This window comes from Drosophila nasuta, chromosome X, assembly GCF_023558535.2.
Source record: "Drosophila nasuta strain 15112-1781.00 chromosome X, ASM2355853v1, whole genome shotgun sequence".
Classification (NCBI taxonomy): Eukaryota; Metazoa; Arthropoda; class Insecta; order Diptera; family Drosophilidae; genus Drosophila; species Drosophila nasuta.
Window position 1 is genome coordinate 24,879,695 of NC_083459.1, and position 15,864 is coordinate 24,895,558.

At 36.6% G+C, this 15,864-nt stretch overlaps 2 protein-coding genes across 2 annotated transcripts; both read left to right on the top strand.

Annotated features, from left to right (window-relative positions):
- The first annotated feature begins 1,376 nt into the window (after positions 1 to 1,376).
- On the top strand, positions 1,377 to 4,452 carry LOC132795547 (histidine-rich glycoprotein). The gene is made up of 2 exons (XM_060806340.1): positions 1,377 to 1,595; positions 2,878 to 4,452. Exons 1-2 carry the CDS (start codon positions 1,584 to 1,586, stop codon positions 4,144 to 4,146), a joined length of 1,281 nt encoding a protein of 426 aa, XP_060662323.1. The 5' UTR covers positions 1,377 to 1,583; the 3' UTR covers positions 4,147 to 4,452.
- Positions 4,453 to 12,691: 8,239 nt separating this feature from the next.
- Positions 12,692 to 15,408, top strand: LOC132795584 (uncharacterized). Its single transcript, XM_060806380.1, is given in 3 exon segments — positions 12,692 to 12,727; positions 12,792 to 13,638; positions 14,193 to 15,408. Coding segments are annotated over 2 exon segments (1,863 nt in total). The 5' UTR covers positions 12,692 to 12,727; positions 12,792 to 12,810; the 3' UTR covers positions 15,228 to 15,408.
- The last annotated feature ends 456 nt before the right edge of the window (positions 15,409 to 15,864 follow it).

Below are 15,864 nucleotides of genomic sequence, written 5' to 3' on the forward strand. Positions count from 1 at the left end.
AAAACCAACAACAGACACGCATCGCTCCACTGCAGACAGAGACATAGAGAAAGAGGGGGGAAGGGGGAGGGGAGGTGCAACAACAATTGTGCACTGAGACATGCGATATGGCAAAAGTGTCACTTGAACTTGAGTCAAAGCCGCACAGTTTGCAGCTAAACAAACCGCCACCGTGGTGCGAAAGTGCTGCAAAAGCAAGCGAAAAGTTGTCGCTTAATCACAGAACAACGCGTTAACATTGGTATGTTAATATTATATATAACAGCAGTATGTTAAGCTTCAGCTATGTTAACACAGTGCTGTTGACTTAATATACATATGTAAGTACGATTCAAAAAGTGTTAATTTGTGATAATGTGTTAGATATTACATTATTAATATTATTTTATATTATAATTTATTATTATATACATTACAATATGTAATTTGTATATTATTAAATATAAAATTATCAAACCATTCTTGACTTAAATTTGAAATAAATAAGTTATTCAAAACTTAAATACTGTTAATTCTTTCGTGTCGGACAGCTCTATTAAATTCTCTTGAGCGAACAAGATTTTTACTGTATAGGTCATCTACAAAAAGAACTTTAGATCAAAAAATCAAATTTAACAGAATGAAATATTCAATAGTTCATTGTCAAATTGATATATTTAATGTAGAAGCATTTGGTAATTGTTAGCATAATTGCATAAAATCGAATTTGCAGGCGTTATTCTGCAAGCTTTTAGATCGAGCACAAAAGAAAATGCAAAACAAAATCTAAAAGTTTTTTTCGCGAACAAAAACAAGGCGGCAAATATTTATGTAAGTCAATGAAAAGGGGGGAGCTAACAAAATGTATAGTTTTATTATTTAATTTAACTAACTTTAGCTTTCAATAGCTACAACTGTTTGCAGTTCAATTGTATATCAATAATTGAATTGAAAACAAAAGCATACTTAACTGTTAAAAAAAAAGCATCACTGTGAAGCCACTGTGCCAAGGCAAGCGACAGTGTGTGCTTGCAGCGACATGTCTGGCGAGCGTGCTCCTCATACACGCCGTCATACGCCCAAACAAGAGTGAGAGTGAAAATGAGTGTGTGGAGTGGAGTAAGCAAAAGATGGCAAAGCGGTAAACCACCAAAGCGAGCAAACGAAACTCCAAATCGCTGCCATATGCAAAATGCCAGCAACAACAACAGTAATAATAACTACTACAACAATAACAAATACAGCACCAACTGTTAAGTGCGTCGAGTTGGCGCTTTTCGCATCGCCGCCGCCGCCGACGCCGCAGTCGCAGTCGCCATCGCAGTCGACGTCAACAATGACGAGCGCTTTGCCGAAGAGGCCGCCGCGTATAAAAGGGTTGGCCGGTGCAGAGGTCGTCAACACTCGGCGCGCAGCACTTGTGGAATATACGCGAAGCACAGCGAAAGAAAGAGCAAAAGACACAAAGAGAGCGAAAGAAAGAGTGATAAAAGCGCGTTCGATAACACACAGCAAGGATACAACACGTATCGATCGATAAACTTGTCGCTGTTCATTATTTTTTTTTATCGTTTTCTTTTTGTTTACGTGCAACAACAACAAAGATGCAGTTCGCTGTAAGTGTTTCTATCAGTGTGTGTGTTTGTGTGTGCTTTTGAGTAAACAATTTTATTGTGTGAAATCCTTTGAAAAGTAGTAAAACTTAAAAAATTATGAAGTATTTTTATTAGTTAAATTTCGATGACTATTGATCATATATTTATCAAAGTGATGTTTTTGCATATGCTTTCAACGTGTTTTTAAATACAATTTCAATAATTAGTAAAACCCCAATTATCAAACAATCTTGAGTTCGTTTTTATAACGATCGCTACAAAATTATTATTATATTTTTGAAATAACGAATACAATTCCTAAGGTCTTCAGTCTAATAAGGAAAAAATATAAAAACAAGATGAACCAAAAAAAAACAAGAATGTTCACAAAAATATACTTTGCAGCTTGAATAATTTACATGGATTAGATTATTTGGAACATAGAATAATAATAAAAATTATCAAATTTGCAATTTTACGTAAAAGTTAGAACATGTAAACAATTTGTTCATTAAATTCCAAATATTAAAATTAAACCAAAAAGAATGATAGAGAAGATGCCCAAATTTTGTATAATTTACTTATTTAAACTAAAGATGATATTTTATAAAAATCAAATATTAATTTTTACTTGAAAGCTATATTTTTTGTAAACTCAATTATAAATATGGAACAAGCACAAATGATAGAGAAAGGGGCGGAATTTAAAATAAAATCTTATTATTTAAAACAAATAAGTAAGAAATTCCGATTTCCTTTTGACTTTTTTAAAATTACAAAAATTAGAAATATAACTTCCTATTTAAATTTTAAAAAGTAAACTTGCGCAATACATTTTAAATTCAGATTACAAAGTAGAGTTGCACATCTCTTAAAAATGATCAATTATTATATTTAGCTTAAAACCATTTACCAATACTCTCTTGAATTCAAAGTATTTTTAATATTACAATAATTATAATGCTTATTAAATAGAAATTGAATTGCAAATCTCTTAAAAATGATAAAGTACAAAATTTTAATATTCAATTTGAACCATTCAAACCATTTTATACTCTCTTGATTTCAAAGATTATAATAATTATATTAACTATGAAATTTAGATTACAAAGTAGAGAGATAAATCTTACAATTTAGGTTTTCAATTTGAATTTTTTCAAACCATTTCCGAAGTGTCTTTAAATTTCAAGCCAAGGACCTTTGCATCTGGTGCTTTAGAGATACGCTAGTTTTAATTTTAATTACATGTAACCTTATTAAATAAATGCATTTTTTAACTTTCCAAAATTCCCGTATTTTGCAGTTATTGCGTGCGCTCTTTGGCTGCGCCTTTCTGGTCAGCCTCTTGAGCTGCTCTTTGGCCAAGCAAGTGCAACAACCTCAACAGCAGCAGTCGCAGGGCGCTAAACTGAAGCGTGATGCAGCTCTCAGCTTTGGCAGTGGCAGCGGACTCTATCACGGACCCTCGCACAAATATTTGCCACCTCCCGCTGGCTACGAGAGCACCTATGGATCGCTGCATGGCAATGGATTGGCATCGAGCAGCGGCTTTGACTTTGCCAGTCTGCTCGACAGCGACAACACGCATCACTTCCATCATTATCATCAGCAGTCACCTCAGTCGCAATCGCATCATCAATCCTCATCTTATCATCATGCTCCTGCTGGACATCGTCCGATTTATTTGAGTTCCTCTGGCTCCAACTATCATCATCATCAGCAGCAGCGACCACATCAGGCACCCAAAGTGGAGACGTACATTGTGCAGACAAGTCATGCGCCTAGTCCACAACATCATCATCAGCAGCAACAGCAGCAGCAAGGTCATGGCTTGGGATACAAGTACTCCGGACATGGCAGCAACTTCTTGAGTTTGCTGAGTGCAAATGGAGGCCACAAACAAAGTGGAGGCAGCACTTATTTGCTGGCCACGCGTCCAAGTCTGAGCTTTGCACCCAGTTTGAGTCACGGTCTGGAGCATGAGCAGGAACACACCGCCGGCTACAGCTATGAAGCTCCCAGCGTTCAGCACTTTAAGCAGCAACCTCTGACCAGCTACGGCGTTCCTTTGTTGCCCGGCTACGAGGCGGATGATGAGCAACAATCACATCAGGAACATGCTCAGAGCTCAGCACACAAATCCCAGCTGGATCAACATCAGCCACCTGCGTATGCTTTGGGCCACAAGGGACTCGGTCACTTTAGCTACACCTCAAGCAAGCCGCTCGCCTTGAACACCGACATTCATCAGCATCATCATCAACAACAGCAGCAGCAACATCAGCCAGAACACAACGAACTCGCTCCCTTTAAGCCAAGTGCTTTCCTTGGCGCCAAACACGAACCGAGCAACGCCTTTGACTTTGCCACGCCCACCAGCCAATACTTGCAACCGCCCACGGGCGGAGCTTCCGCCTCAGGCTACGATTATGCGGCGCCAAGTGTGCTTTATGGCGCCCCAGGACAATCGGGCGACTCGGCCACGCCCATCTTTGAACCGGAGTCCACTTATCTGCCGCCTGTCACCAGCTATGGCGCCCCCTTGGCCACGCCCACACACAGCTATCACTAAATTATTTCCCTGCATTTTGTTGTATTAAGTTATATCGATTTTTTATCTATTTTTTTTTTGTCTATGTAACTAATTTTAAGTGGAGAATTCTGCATAATAAAAAGCACTAAATTCTAATACATTTTTAGCTACTTTTGTGCTTCTACTTTAAGTAGAAAACTCTACCAATATTTAGCTACTTCTTTTGGTAATATTTGAGTGGAAAACTCTAAAATATTTATCTAATTTAAAGTGGAGAATTCCGCTTAATAAAAAGCACTAAATTGTAAAATATTTTTAACTACTTTTTCCTCTACTTTAACTCTAAACATTTGCAGCTACTTTTTTTTACAAATTCAATGTTTAAGTTTTTTATCTATTTTTAAGTGGAAAACTACAAAAAATTTTGCTACTATTATATTTAGCAATTTTTGTAATTTGAAGTGAAGAATATTGCAAAATAAAAAGCACCAAATAGTAAAAATATTTAGCTATATTTTTCACCTACTTTAAGTGGAAAACTCTAATGATGTTTAGCTATTTTTTTCTTCCTTTTAAGTGAAGAATTTTGCATAATAAAAAACTTTGAATATCAAAAATATTTAGCTACTTTTTTTCTTCTACTTTAAGAGGAAAACTTTGCAAAATAAAAAACACTAAATAGCAAAAATATTTGGCTACTTTTTAGCTTCTAATTTGTCGATTAAATATTCTGCACAATGGAACAGCAATTGAAATAAAAATAGTTGCCAAACTCAGACTCAGGCCACACCTCTTACTTGGCTCTGTTACACTTTCAATTGTCAAATTGGATTGCTTTTTTGGCCATCTCATCATCATTGCGCACGTCGCGCTTTAAAATGCACAACTTGTCAACACATTTTTGGCAGTTTGAATTTCGCTTTTGCGTATTTTGAAAGCGTGTGAAGTTTGATGCGAGAAATTTGCTATCGCCATCAAAACTTCGATTGAAACAGAGAGCAGAGCAGAGCGCAAAAAAAAAAGAAAAAGAAGTTGGAGTTCGATGAAACGCCCTTGGCATGGCCAATTAGCCATCTATCTAAGTCACAATCGAAGCCAAAATCAGCTGACTCTTAGCGAAAGGCAACTATCCAAAATTTAATCAATTTATTCAATGATATTATAAAGGCATTCACGTGCTCTAGCAATTGCACTACCAGTTAAATGAGTAAGCGAGAGGCGATCAGAAAACAAGGATTAGCAAGAAAGTGAGATACCCAATACATGTTTAGAATCGAGGTAATATTCTTTAATAATATACCAAATTAATATACCGCAAAAATACCAAAATATACCGAATATTGATATACCACCACATTAAGAAAATACTAAAATATACGTCATTGGTTATATTGAAATGGTACTACTTTAAAAATAAACCAAAATATACCAAAAACCATATTTGGCATATTCAAATACTACTACACTCAAAATATACCACAGAGTGCACAATATACCATATTATCTGCCAAAGCAACTAAGACCCGTAGTAAATCTGCTTTTTCCCCCCATACAAACGAATTTTTTAAATAACTTCAACAATCATCAATACTGTAGTTGTGCCAAAAATCGCGACGCAACGAAATATCAAAGCATTAAATACTAAAAGGTGCGTCTATCGATATACTACTGCATTAAAAATATACCATAGAACATTCAATAAACGATTAAAAGATGAAAAAAAAATAATTAAGAAGGCCACCATTTATAATGAAAGCAAAATATACCAATTCAATATTCCATTAAAATGTCAAAACACTAAATACTAAAAGGTGTGTTTATCGATATACTAATGAATTCAAAATATACCATAGAACACAACAGAAACCCAGTTTGTCACAATCTAATAAAATAAAACGAATCTTTGCTTAAAATTATTAAATCATATAAAATTCCTAAGGTTAAGGCTTCTTTTCTTTCTAGTAGTGTAGTAAATAAATACAAAAATATTGGCGTAAAATGCAAATTCAACACAAAATGTAAAGACAATTTGTAGGAAATGTAAACAAGCTTCAATCTTTTGCAATTCAAAGTGATTAAAAAATTAGAGAAAAAGAATTAACAGTATTATTCATAAAATAAACTATATATATATACCAATAAAATACCAAAGCACTAAATACTGAAACATTTGTATATTAATATACTACTACATTCAAAATATACCATAGAACACAAAAAAAAAACAATTATGAGATGAAAGACAAAGAAGAAGAAAAGCTACCCATTTTCTATAAAAGCAAAACAGTGCGGTATTATTTTTATTATAAAATACCAAAACATTAAATACTAATGCATTCAAAATATACCATGCAACACAAAATAATCGAGTTTGTTACTATCTAATAAAATAAAAGAAATCTTTGTTTTAATTTTCTAAATCGAATTAAATTTTCCTTCCAGTGAAGTCAATTGTATTAAATAAATACAAAAGTATTTGTACAAAATGCAACTTCAATACAAAATAAATACAACTTAAAGACAATTTGTAGGGAAATTAAACAATAATCTTGCAACGATATTAAACTAGTTTGCTATAATCTGAAGTCTTTTAAATTTAACGACTCGCTAATTGTTCTCATTTTGCGCTAGAGTTGCGCGTCTGCCAATGCGAAATGGAAAGGAAAGGTAAAGCAGTTGCTTTGCTGTCTGTTGTCTGCTGTCTGTTGTTTGTCGTGTCTTCATTCGCACAGTGCAATTATAATCTTGGCAATGATCTTATGATTGATGCAACAACAACTTTGCAAGTTGGCTGCCAAAATGATGTCACTTGATGCGGCTTACTTACGATGATGATAATATTAATCATATTTTTGCTCATATTTCATACTTATGCAATGCGGACGGTGTTCGGATGCGGATTTTTATTGTATGTACATTTGATCCTGGGATGCGGTGTGACCCACATTGAAAGTGAAAGGATAGAGAGGGAGATATATGTATGTGTGTGATTATTGCGAGGGGATTAGCAAAGGGCGCCAGAGGGGGAAATTACGAGTTCGAGTCCGGTTGGCAGCTGCTCAACAATCAAATGAGAGGAAGAAAACAAAACAAAAAAAAAAACACAGACTTAAACGAAAGACTTAGGCAACGAACTTGGCAGTGTTGAACCAGTGTTGCCACCTCACATTTACATTTACATTCGCATTTACATTTGCAGGTCTTTAATTGTTGTTGACGGATACTTGGCACTTGGCACTTTTGTTGTGCTTGGGTGGCTGCCTGATTTCGGACACTTGGACACTTGGACACTTCCAGAGCAGCGGCATAACATAACACTGCGAAAGTTGCGGCAGTTGCAACCCAGACGCTCAGTTCAACGACCAGAGTTACCGCAACACCCGACACAAATGCAAAACTCGCGTCTTGCGTTTTCTCCATATCGTATTTCCCCCACTTTTCTGTCTAGCGTTTCAGGGTCAGACCTTGACAACAAAATTAATTGTTCGTCTCATAGTCCACGCACTGAGCGAGAAACAGATGCGAGAATCTCTTCTACAAGAAGAAAACGAAACCAGAAACATCACAAAATAAAACCAAAAAACAAACGTGACAATGCGCAGTTAAAAAAAAAACAAAACAGTTTACTGTGGTGGCCTAATTAAATAACAATTTGCGTCAAAACGTCAACTTCAAAATCTTTGCAGCGATACAAAATAAAAAGACTATTCGACTTAAGTATACCCTATAAAAAGTATAGAGAAAAAATAAGGGATACACAGCAAAAGAAGTATATAAAAAAAATGAAAGAAAATGAAGCATTTTGGACTTCAGTATTGAATTGCTAACTTAATACCATTTGAGAATACTAAATGCCTAATATACTAGATGTAGTATGTAGAGCATGGAAAAAAATTAAACATTTTCTGCCTAAATTGCATATAAACTTTTAAGTATTAAATTCAGTAATAAATAAATACTGTTTGAGGCTACACATATTGCAAAAAAATAAATAAAAAACCCACAGAAAAAAAAATGTATCAAAAAAATTAAGCATTTTCGGCTTGATTTGAACCTGGATTTTGAAGTATTCAATTTAGTATTAAACTGTTAGATTTATACTAAATGCCTTATATACTAGATTGAGGCTAAAAAATGTTTTTATTAATATTATTATTTAATAGAACTCTCGCGAATCATTCTTCGCGATGTCCTCGGTTTTAATGTTGCGTATTAAATAAATACTGTATTGTATTGTTGTATTACAAAAAATACTTATATATCATTTAAGTATTATGGTCTCACATTTTAATAACGTATTTAAGCGTTTTTGATTTAAATGTCCTTTTTGATGTCCTTGGTTTAAAAATATGCGATTTGGTATAAAGTTGTTCGTCAGAAGTATTAAAAAAATACATATATACCATTAATGGTATTACATTTTAATTTTAAGTATTTTAAATACAATCCAACATTTTTTTCCACGTATATTAATAAAATATGTTTTCTTTGTATAAAGAGCATTAAGTTGATGTCAATTATTAAATATGGATTGCAAATAATATATGTATCATATATGTTTATTGAACTCATAAAAAGCATGGAACATGTGGCATTAACAAAATTTATTCAATAACAATTTCGCAATATTTTGTATTCACATTACAGAGCGAGGAAACAAATTTCAGCAAAAAAGTCTTTTGTTTTAATGCAAATTACAATCGTTACGAGTTGTTCAATCCAATAGCTGAACACCTCGATTACAGAGTATTAAGCGACAGTTTCGATTTCAACAGCGTGAGCTTAAGTTATCATTTGTGGAATCTTTCTTTCATTCGGCGAGAACAAAAGACACACAAACGCATTCAAAAAATTTTGTATGTCAACAAGTTCACATTCAATAGTTTTGAGGCCGAACAATAAATTAGATAATATTGCGAATGCCAACAATAATTTCGAGTTGTGTGCGTTCCCGTTGCCCATTCCCCTTTCCCTTCTCTTTTGTCTTGCCAATTTTCCCCCTCTTCCATAATAATCCTTTTGTGCAAGAGAAATGGTTAATCACATGGGAAATTTAAATCGATCTGCAGACGATCTCTTCTCTTCTCTTTGCCATTGCTTTGATTTGCCACCTGTGCTTTGCTTTGCTGTGTGGCACGCCACACGCCATGTAAGACTCAAAAGCCCATAAAGAGGTGTTAAATAATTTCATTTCTTTAATTGTTGTTGTGCTCATTTGTTAACTGCGTCTGCGACTGAGGTTGAGACTGAGACTGAGGCTGAGACAGAGAGTGGAGCGCCCCAAGGCGCCAGTTGTTATTTATGGCTTTTACGCCTCTTTCATACATATACCCTGTAACCACATGCATCTCACGCAGCGGGTATGATAATGCAATGGAGAATTTGTAATCAACTGAGAGAAGTTTGGTGGTCGAAAAGTGCAACTAAAGATTAATCAAAACAGCTTCAAGTTAAAGACCTTTTTTTTAGAAATTTCAAGTAGTTGGACTAAGACAAAAGTTTAAAAACGAAAACTGTTTATTTGCAACTTGTAACTTACTTAAATATGGTCACACTAAAGGCAAGTTTTCTTTGCAATACTTAAATTCCATTTCAATTTAGGGAAATTTTACTTCGAGCAACTGAACAAAAAGTTTTATAATGTTTAAAATATCCTTATCATCATCGACAATATTATCTTATCAAAAACCAACATTAAAAAAATCCCTAATCGAAATATGAGCGCACACTGTTTCTATCACTATAAAATCCCTTGTTTTAAATATATGGTCACACTTTCGCTAACATTGCTCCTTTCGTTGTGAATATAAGAGTTTGCTTATGCTTTTGTTGAACCTAAAATTTGAAATACAAATGTAAAAATACAAAAAGTCAAAACGAAAATTCAATATACTAACAAAATGTACTATTAATTTAATAATATACTAACTAGTAACTAACATAATGTATTACTTATTTACATATATACTAACTAAAATAATATACTAATAATTTACTAATACAATATACCTACAACTAACTGACATAAAATACTACTAAACTAATACTCACTAATATACTAACTACCAACTATCATAATATACTGCTAATATACTAACTACTAACTAAATATATAACTTTCTTATAGTTAATTTCCTATTAAACAAAGAGGAATAATAATTGTATTGTATTTTACAGGGTAATGCCAAGTCGAGCACTTTCACTTGTTTGTATTGTTAATTTCGTTTCGTTGCTGGGTTGAGGCCAAAGAAAGACAGCCAAGGAGAAAGAGAGAGCGAGATAGGGAGATCGAGAGAGAGAGAGAGAGGAGACACGGCCACAGTAAACGAGGTAACATTTCATTTTAATTTCTTATTTGTTGCTATTTGTTATTTGTTGTTAAAGTGCAGCCACAACGAGCTCACATTCACATTCACTTTTGCCCCGCATACCCTGTAGCAAGTTCCCTAAAGGGTATGACAAGCTTTAGCTGCATTTCAACTATAAATTATCTGTTGTGATAATTATAACTAAGAGTGTTTGAAAGTCGTATTCAGTGCTCTCTTTGCTTTGTTCTGTTAACAGTCCATTGACTGCTCCCCGCCCAATTCATGCTTCGGCCGGGTCAACCACACTCTACGCAATGTTGCAGCACCGCAACCACCACCGCATCAACAACAGCAACAACAACAGCTAGCGACTGAGCGCTCTACACGCATCAGAGTTCAACTGGCCAAGAGTTACATAATGGGCCGCCAAGCTAAATGTTATTTATCTTGTGAATCAGTTATTATAATTAGCTTTGGAAACTATGGGAAATGCGTGTCATTCATACTAAGGTTCATTTGACTAACATTCATGGGAGCTGGCCAGAGTAAAAGAGCTAGCGACCGAGTTACCAAAGAGAGAGAGAGAGAAAAATGAAAAAAGAAAAATGAGTATAGAACTGCATGAATTATAAATAAGGATTAAGCCAAAGGTCTTGCTAATAATGCTTAATAAATAATTTGAATTTATCTTCTCTTTTTAAACAAATAAAAAAATAAGAATTACTCTCTAATAAATGAAATTTGTATTTCAAAGCGTGACCATAAAACTTAGTTTTGACATCTACAAAATATTCAAGTATTCAATATTTTACTACACAATAAATACACCTCACTCATTTCAAGAAAGGATGTAAAACATAGTAAGTTTAAATTGTCTAAGTTAACAACAGTTAAGGCGAAACCCCTTTGGAATATGTCCACAAAACTTGATAGCTAAATATTTTGTTATTTTGTAAAATTTGAGGAAATTATAAATCACAAATAGCAACAAAAGAGACATAGTCAAGTCGCTTGACTGTGATATACTCTTTACACATTTTAAAAAAATGCGGTATTATCGTTAAAGTATACCAAATATACCGAAAATATACTAAAATGTACCTAAAGTGGGTTTTGTTATTTTCAATTTTCAACAAATGCAAGACTGCGATATTATCAGTAAAATGTACCAAATGGATATACCGAAAAAATACTGAAATATGCCGAAAGCTATATTTCTACAAATGCAAAAATGTCGTTAAAATATACTGAAGTATTCTGGAACATATATTCGGTATATCGATATACTATTACAATTTAAACAAACATAGAGTGCAAAATATACTAAATCGTTAACCAACGTCTTTTTTTGCTGTATCAAATAATTTCTTCAATAAATTCTAAGATATTTTTCACCTGATCGCAAATTTCAAAGAATGATAAAGACGGTGATATACTCGAAAAATACTGAAATATATTCTAAGATATTTTTCACCTGATCGCAAATTTCAAAGAATGATAAAGACGGTGATATACTCGAAAAATACTGAAATATACCGAAAGCTATATACTAAAAAATATACCGAATGAATAAACCGAGAAAATATTAAAATATATTGATACACTACTACATTCAAAATATACCATAGACTGCAAAATATACTAAATCGTTAACCAAAGTATATGAATATATATGAAATTCAAGAACTTCTGAGATATTTATGTGATCGCAAACTTTTAAGAATCATGAAAACACTCTACACAAAACTACACATTCTGACTGCCTAATTAAGATAATAATAATTTCAATTTAAGCGTTAAGGTAAGACAATAATAAAGATCAATTTAAACAGCGCAACAATTACAGTTTACAGTAAATAAACCAATTAAAAATTTAACAAAATGCACATGCTTTGTTTCGATAAATTGAGCAAATGGAGTGATTGTTATCAAGAAGGTAAAGTTTATTTTTTATAGTTGCATTACAAAATGCTTAGTGCATTAGTAAGGATTTTGCAGCAATTGTAAAGCAATAAATATTGCACAGCGATCTGGCAGCGCTGATATGCGTTAAGTTGGCAGCGCCAGCTTGACAGTTGGCAGTTGAGTGTGTTTAGTATGCAACCTCCATAAATGTGGATGGTACTGCAAAGGAGAACTGACGAATGTGTTTAGTATGCGGTTGCGACAAAGTTGAATGTGCCACGAATGAGTTTTACCAACAAACTAACTGAGAGAAAAACCCGAAACCAAAACAATAAACACTAAACACTAATCAGCACCATCGTTTGCTTAGCAAACAACAAAGTTTCACGCAACGAAACTTTTCCGAGGTGAATCATTAATCATGAACTCACAGGACAAACCCAAAAGCGAAACAAACGAAACTCGTTACAGTTGAAACGGTTATCGAAAGATGAACATAACGCAGTTGGTGGCCACTTACCAGGATCGCTCCGGCGAACAGATGAATCAGATTAACGAGTATGTGGCACGAGCTCTGCTCCACGTGGTTCACACACACATCCTGAGCGTGACGCCGTCGCTGGTGCTAACGCTGTGTTGTCGCAACAATCACACGTGCAACTTCTACAACGAAATGATGAGCATCCTATTTCGCAGCTGGGGCATTGCGCCTGCCTTGCAGATTGTCACCGTCGAACAGGGCGTGGGAAGGCAACGTTATGTGGCCGGGCGTCGGCATTACAATATGATCTTCACCGATTCGTATGCGGCATTTGCGGAGATCGAGGTGGAAGCGTATTCCAAGGAGTACAATTACAATGAGCACTATTACATCTTTCTGCAGGCACGCGATCACATGCTGCTGAGCGAAATGCGACGCATCTTCGCCCATTGCTGGCGACATCAGCTCATCAATTGCAATGTCCAGGTGCAGACGGCAAATGGCGACATCAAGTTGTACACGTATTTGCCCTTTGGCGTGGGAAGTTGTGCCAATATGACGCCGACGCTGATCAATCACTACAACGGCAGCCAGATGCAGCATCCGCGTTTGTTCCCCCGCAAACTGGGCAACTTCTATGGCTGCCCCTTGCGTGCCGCCTTGTGGCACATGCCGCCGTTCATCTAGCTGCAGGGCAGCGGCCCCGAGGCTCATGTCAGCGGCGGTCTCGAGGGTCGATTGCTGCAAACGCTTGCGCTGCGCCTCAACTACAGCATCGTCATCCATCCGCCGCCAGTCGAGGATGAGGAGCCCATGAGCAATGAGGCTATCAAGATGGTGAGTTCAGATCTCGAATTTTCCTCTCTTTTTCTTTAATGACAGCTGCAGCTAATCCGCTCATTTCTCTTTCGCTAATGGGAGCTGCAGTTAATCCTTTCATCTCCCTCTCTCTCTCTCTCTAATGGGAGCTGCAGCTTATCTGCTTATCTCTCTCTAGCTAATGGAAGCTGCATCTAATCCGCTCGTCTCTCCCTCTCATTCTCTAATGGGAGCTTCAGCTAATCCGTTCGTCTCTCTCTTTAATAAAAGCTTCATCAAATCCGTTCATGTCTCTCTAAAGGAAGCTGCAGCTTATCCGTTAGTCTCTCTCCTTAATGGAAGCTGCATCTAATCCGTTCGTCTCTCTTTCTCTAATAGAAGCTGCATCTAATCCGTTCGTCTCTCTCTCTCCCTCTAATGGGTGCTGCAGCTAATCCGTTCATCTCTCTCTCTAATGGAAGCTACAGCTAATCCACTCCTTTCACTCTTTAATTGAAGCTTCGTCTAATCCGTTCATCCCTCTCTCCTTCTCTCTCCTTTTCTATATCTCCTCATTGCCTGCTTCTCGCCAGCTGCAACGCCATGAAGTCGATCTCTGCCTGGGCGGCGTGCGTCAAACGGTGCCTCGCTCCTTGGTGGCCACCTCGACACACAATTATCATCAGACCAGTGTGCGCTTTGGCGTCCTCGGTGCCAGCTATAAGCTCAGCTCGCTGGACATTCTACTCTATCCGTATCCGACGAGCATTTGGCTCGGCATTGGCGGCGTCTTTGTGCTCGCCGCTCTCCTCCAGCTGACGCTCGAGCGTCTGCTGCCTTCGCATCCGGTGCGTGAGTTCATTGTGCATCTGCTGAACTTGCAGCTGATCTTTGTGGGCATGCCTATGATGCAGGCACCCACGCGCTACAATACGAAACGGATTTATTGCATTATGCTCATGTTTTACACATTGCTCATACGTACCGTGTACCAGGGCAAACTCTATCACTTGATACGCACGCATCAATTGAATCGTCTGCCGCAGTCCATCGATGAGCTGGTGGAGCACAACTACACCGTCGTCCTGTCCAACGAGATACATGAGATGCTCGCCGAGATTCCGACTGTGGAATTCATGCGATTTCATCGTATGGGCGGACGGAATACGCCCATGGAGAGCTTAGAGTATTTGGCCGCCCGACCGTATGACAATCGTTTGGTCGCCGCCGCTGGGCTGGATTTCTTTTTGCGCTTCAATCGCTTGGCTGCGTATCAAGCGCAACTGGAGCAGGAGACGCCGCCGAGCTTCGAGCTGATACCGCAGGACATCATTGATCTGCAGTTGACGATGTATTTGCGCAAGCATTCGTTTCTCACCGACGAGTTCAACGATCAGATCATGTGGATGCGTTCCGTGGGTTTGCTCGCCTTTTGGGCACGCTGGGAATTGGACGAAAACTCTTCGGGCATGCAGCTGGCGAACAACTTTGAAATGTTTGGCCTGCAACAGTTGTATGTCATATTCGTGATGGTGCTCGTTGGCCTGTTGCTGAGTACGCTGCTCTTTGGCCTCGAGCTGCTCTCGAAGCGATCTCCGCGTCTACAGCGTTGGTTTTTATCACATTAAAAGCGATCTATTTTATTTGAAAATCATTTGATTAACTGTGCGTTTGTTTTTACAAGAAGCTTCAGCAGCTAGATGGCGCCAAACAAATTTCATCAAGTTAGCAGCTCCGCAACGTCCAAAGTCTGTTAAGTTGCAGCTTAACAGCACTGCTAGCGACAAATGCTGTTAAGTTTGCCAGCGGCAAAAGTCGGTTTGGTTTAAATTATGCAAAATTTTGGGGAGACAATTTTTTGTTTTAGCACATTACATATAACTCATTTTATAAGTGCATTGCCCATTAAAAAACACTCAATTTGTTATGTTTCTTGCCATTCACAGGCAGTTCGCATCGTAGATGGCGCCAAAAACCAATGGAACACGTTTGACACTATTAAAATTGTGCACAATGTGCATTGCACATAGTATTTTCATTCACGCTGTATTAAAAGAATATTATGGCATTTCATCATTTATATCACTTTATCGATATAATACTGCTTTTCGTGGTTTCACACATGTTCATTAATTACAATTGTTTAAGTTGAACAACAAAAAATATAATTTATTCACACCGTCCAAAACCACGACACACGCGTCTAAAAAAATAGCGCAAACTGAAGCGACGGTTGCCAACAGCGCTGTTAACATATAAAACGGC